Here is a 4506-nt window from a genome sequence, read left to right as displayed (position 1 = left end):
AAAAAAATAAAAGGGTCTCTCAAAAAAAAAAAAGAGACAGCAAGTGAGCAAGCGTACACCCCTATCTTCCGTATAACCAATCTTTAAGTATAACCAATCTTTAATGTCTTAAATGAGTTACAGTATCTTTAGCTTTTCTTCACTAATTCTCAGTTCAGTTCCTTCAAGGGTGCCTCACCCTGCCCAAAATCGAAAAGAAAGACCCAGCTTCCTCGCACCTCATCCCAGACCAGATTTAGGACAGATCGAAGTTAAACAGGGGTTACCTCATTGGTCCGATGGCCACAGCTGTCACAGTTGGTTGCCATGATGATAACCTCCTTAAAGTGGGGGATTTCTGGAAGATGGGAGTTAAGGAAATCTGCTTCCAGGAGAGCAAGGGCATCTTCTGGGGAAGAACAAAGCCGAACCCTAACCACAGCTTCTAGTCCTAGGACTACAGAAAATAAACAGACCACAAGCAGCAGCCTGACTCAGTTCTACAGAAGAGGGCATGGTCGCAACCCATGGCAACCCTGTTCACAAATATTTGAAGACGGGACTCAGGCCAAACACAGGACCCTAGAAACCAGGGCCACATTCTTTCTTTAAACGCCAAAGCCATGGTGCACAGTCTCATCAAAGGTGACATCCTCCTCATCACTTGGAATCAAGCGCGTGCTCTCCCTGAAGGGAATACCCTTCCCCGGCCTGTATAGTCTTCACACTCAAGGCAGATGAGCCCAACTGCCCGACCAAAGATACGAACTAGCTTCATGTTGGTCTGAGCCGGAGCATTGCACTCTGGACAGTTTGTGTTGAACTGCAGCACCTGGAACACAACACGGGGGTGTAGGGTGAGCCCAGCTCCGGCTAAAAACATCATGCAGTGGGTGAGCCGGCAGTCGCCCATGTTGGTGGTGAGAGACTGAGCAGGAGTATCCGCCCACAGATCTGCTCCTTCCTCCGCAGCAGCCCATGGCACTCACTTCGTTTCTGAGATCTTCCTCTTCTGGCTCCTGTTCTGGTGCCTCAGCCTAGCGTAGCAGAGATACAGATCACACGTTGGTGCATACACCTCAGCGTCCCCAACACCCTGCCTCGGGGTGACAGAAAAGACTCTGGGCTGCCACCTTCTGCGTTTAACAGAGAAACCAGGAAGCAAAGCCCCAGTGCAGGGAAGAACAGAGCTTAAGATAGGATCACAGTCTCCAGCAACCTTTACTGTACACTTTATCCTGAGTCTTGACGTGAGCTAGAGAAGATGCACAGCCTGTGGAGACGGGCTATGCAGGGCAGCAACCACAAAGCAAGATGCACTGATTCCAAGCAATCCAGAGAGCAAGGTAATGCCAGCCCATTCCTCCGGCCTCTTCGGTCTACTTACCTGGAGCCCCAGCAGCTCTTCCTGCTGTGCGGTCCGGTTATAGTGTGTGATCACCAGGGCATGATCTTTCTGAGGAGCGTGTGGGTTTTCCACAAAGCTGTTCCCGGAGGGATCATCAATGATCTGACAGATGGGTGAAGAGGGAGTCGACACAACAAGAAATGACATCTGGTCCTCCAGCTACCATTAGACCTCTCCAGCATCAGTGGGAAACTCTCTCCCAGACAGGCTTAAGGGTCTCTCCTTCCCCGAATCTGGGGCACCTAGAGTTCCCCAGTACTCACCAGAGTGAAAGGAGAGGCCACTTGCTTTAGCTCTTTCAGTTTGATGATGAACTCGTCGATTCTTTCTGCTACGGCTTCTTCGTTTGCCTGACGTGAACAGATGGTAAAAAGCATTAGCCCTGATGATAGACCCCACTTCCTGTGAACCCCACATCACCTCCGTCAGGAGGTCACCACGCGTCTTAACATAAGTGGGAACAGCCAGACTCAGACTTCACAAGAAGATACAGCATATAAGTTTGGTTGAGCCGAACCAGCTTCAATTTCTCACTCATTCAACCACACAGCCCAGGCTCTCATGCCAGGTTAGAAATACAACGGTATATAAACCTCTCACGTATATCAGTACATACAACAGTATATATGTCCTCTCAGGGAGCTCCTCAGCCAGTTAGGAAGACAAAGGATTAAATATACAACTATATTACTCCTGTCATAATAAATACACAGTACAGTGGAACGCTCAGGAAGTAGAGATAAATCCAAGGCGATCAGGAAAGGCTCTCCAGAGGTAGGTAGTATCATCCTGCCTGTCTGAGACGAGGTCTGACTCTACACTGGGGAAAGGGAAGTGGAAAGGATGGGAGACCCAACACAGGCAACATCCTGGCAGCTACGGCATCACCATGTGCTCCCCCCAGAAGTTCTCCTGCATCCAGTCAGAGACGGTTCAGTGCACGGGAAGCTGCACGCTCTGTCCCAACATCTCTCTAGATATGTCGTTATCCCTTGTGTTGCTCCCATCAGAAAGCCCCGGCTTACCCTCCGTGTGGGCTGATCCTGCTCCAGGCCAGCGATAGCGCGGTTGATCAATCCCTCGACAGTGGTCAGGGCTGGTGAATAAGAACAAGAGACACGTGAGTCTGGCCAATGCTATCAGTGCATGTAGGACTCCGAGCAATTCACTTGAACTCTCCGGGCTTTGATTTCAGTCGTAATGCGAGGAGGCCTGGAACAAAGGTCCGTTCATGTGTAACAACCGTGATGCTAAGACTCTATAATATGCACGTCACAGTCGCACTGTCCCACTCTACGGTCTCAAGCTGTTTGAGCTGAGCTTTCAGTTGATGCGGCACCAGTGAAGACCGCAGCGACAACATGCCCAAACCCATACACCAGCCACCAGGCCCGGCACCAGGGTGTTTGCAAGAAAGCAAGACTGCAGCCGGGCATGAACAGCCCAGCCACCCTGACCTTATACCTACCCCCCTTCTGACTGAAGGCCGGAATTTCAAAATCCAGCTCCGGGATCCTGGTGGTGGCAGAGTCCGTTTTCACCACTTCTCTGTTCATGTCCTGGGCAGAAAGAAAAGCTTTCAGTCCAGACAGACCAGCAGTACAGTTTCTTAGGAAATACTAGACCCCAGCCCTGCAGCTTCTTCCTCTCTCTCGGTGGCAGGGGGTCCAGACTCCTCCCACCAAACAGGAGGTGCGAGAGCCCAGCTGCCCAAATACTGAGTACTATTCGTAACAACCACTACTCACTTCGTTCCCGCGACAAAATAAAATGGCAAAGCACTTTCACAAGCCTTATCTGACCCGAACATCTGACAGCACCAACACTATTTTACAAAGGGGGAAACTGAGGCTTGGGCACATAGGGGTATTCATTCGCGGCCGCGCCACCTAGACCAGAGCTCCGACTCCGGTCCCCAAGCCTTCTCTTAAGACACTAACTAGGGCACCTGCTCTGGGGTCCTCTCACCTCCTGGGTCCTGACGGTCAAAGCGTAGCGCACTCCCTGATCCTGGATCCTGCCTGCCGAATGGATCTCCGTGTTGCTCCAGCCACATTGCTCACAGGAAAAGGAGCTCACGATGATTTCTCTGAAGAAGGGGATCTTGGTGAGGAGGAGGCGCGTCGTGCCCTGAGAAAGCAAAAAGCCGCTAGAAAGAACCAACGCAGCCCCAGTTCCCCGTCTACCGACTCCCGGGCGTGCCTCGCCTCCGGGTCCCCAACGGGGCCCAACATGGTCGCCAAACCCCCCGCCCTCCCCCGCTTCAGCTCAACCTCCCGCTGCCTGGGGCCGCGCCCCCGCCTCACGTTGCGGTAACAGTTCATGCACAGCGACTCGATCTCGGTGGGCTGCTGCTCCTCGTCCTCGGCGCTGATTGGCCGGAACAAGTGCTCGGGGGCTGGAGCCTGGGCCCGGGCGGGGGACTGGGCGACAGCAGCCGCCGGGGCCCCAGGCTCCACGGCCCCGCTGGCCGCCATCTCCACCACGCGCAGCTCAGGCCTCCACTTCCGGCTTCCGCTCCCTTCGTGGCCCCACCCCACTCGTCACTTCCGCTCGCTGCCGCCCCGCCTTTTCTTAAAAAGGCCGCAGGCTTTTGGGCCCTAAGGAACAGTGTCTGGTAAGGTTTCCGCATTGCTGGGATTTTATGGTCCAGACTTCCAAAGCCAGCTGGATTCAGGCTTTGCCTCCACCTCAGTTCACGCATTGCTTCCCCGCAGGACGTCCTCTCAGACCCAGGACATTGGGTTTTGCTCCTTCCCAATAGCCCCATCCTATAGGATTCTAACTATTGTCCATAAATACAAGAGCCTTGATGGCAAGGGGCTTGGCTTGCCCCGAACCCACAAGGAGGTGCGGTCTCACCTGGGCTCTGGCTCCGATCCACTATTGGGCCAGACATTTGCTTCGGTTATAGATTCCCCTCCCTCAGTCCCTCAATCACTCTTTTCCCTTCTGTTCTCACTCCCTATTTCTGTCATAAACACCTGCCCAAATTCCAACCTCAAATACACAGCCCTCATTTCTACTCCCACCCCCTCATCCCCAACACATCAAACCCAGGCTGATTCATCCCTCCTGGTTTCCTAACAACAACAAAGACACTTTTTTTTTTTTTTTTT

At 52.9% G+C, this 4506-nt stretch overlaps 1 protein-coding gene across 1 annotated transcript in view; it reads right to left on the bottom strand.

Moving 5' to 3' along the window:
• ZPR1 (ZPR1 zinc finger) overlaps positions 1-3903 on the bottom strand; it is an 8505-nt gene extending 4602 nt beyond the window's left edge. The window contains exons 1-9 of the mRNA XM_077777636.1: positions 3694-3903; positions 3356-3517; positions 2856-2946; positions 2413-2483; positions 1651-1737; positions 1367-1489; positions 969-1016; positions 745-811; positions 267-337 (exon numbers count right to left, since the gene is read on the bottom strand). Coding sequence (XP_077633762.1) covers positions 267-337; positions 745-811; positions 969-1016; positions 1367-1489; positions 1651-1737; positions 2413-2483; positions 2856-2946; positions 3356-3517; positions 3694-3864 — 891 coding nt within the window. The 5' untranslated portion in view covers positions 3865-3903. The remainder of the gene's footprint in view (positions 1-266; positions 338-744; positions 812-968; positions 1017-1366; positions 1490-1650; positions 1738-2412; positions 2484-2855; positions 2947-3355; positions 3518-3693) is intronic.
• Between the last annotated feature and the right edge of the window lie 603 nt (positions 3904-4506).

This window comes from Crocuta crocuta, unplaced genomic scaffold, assembly GCF_008692635.1.
Source record: "Crocuta crocuta isolate KB4526 unplaced genomic scaffold, BGI_CrCroc_1.0 scaffold271, whole genome shotgun sequence".
In the NCBI taxonomy this organism is placed as follows: Eukaryota; Metazoa; Chordata; class Mammalia; order Carnivora; family Hyaenidae; genus Crocuta; species Crocuta crocuta.
Note: the sequence above shows the minus strand (reverse complement) of the source record. Positions and strands in the feature narration are given on the sequence as shown.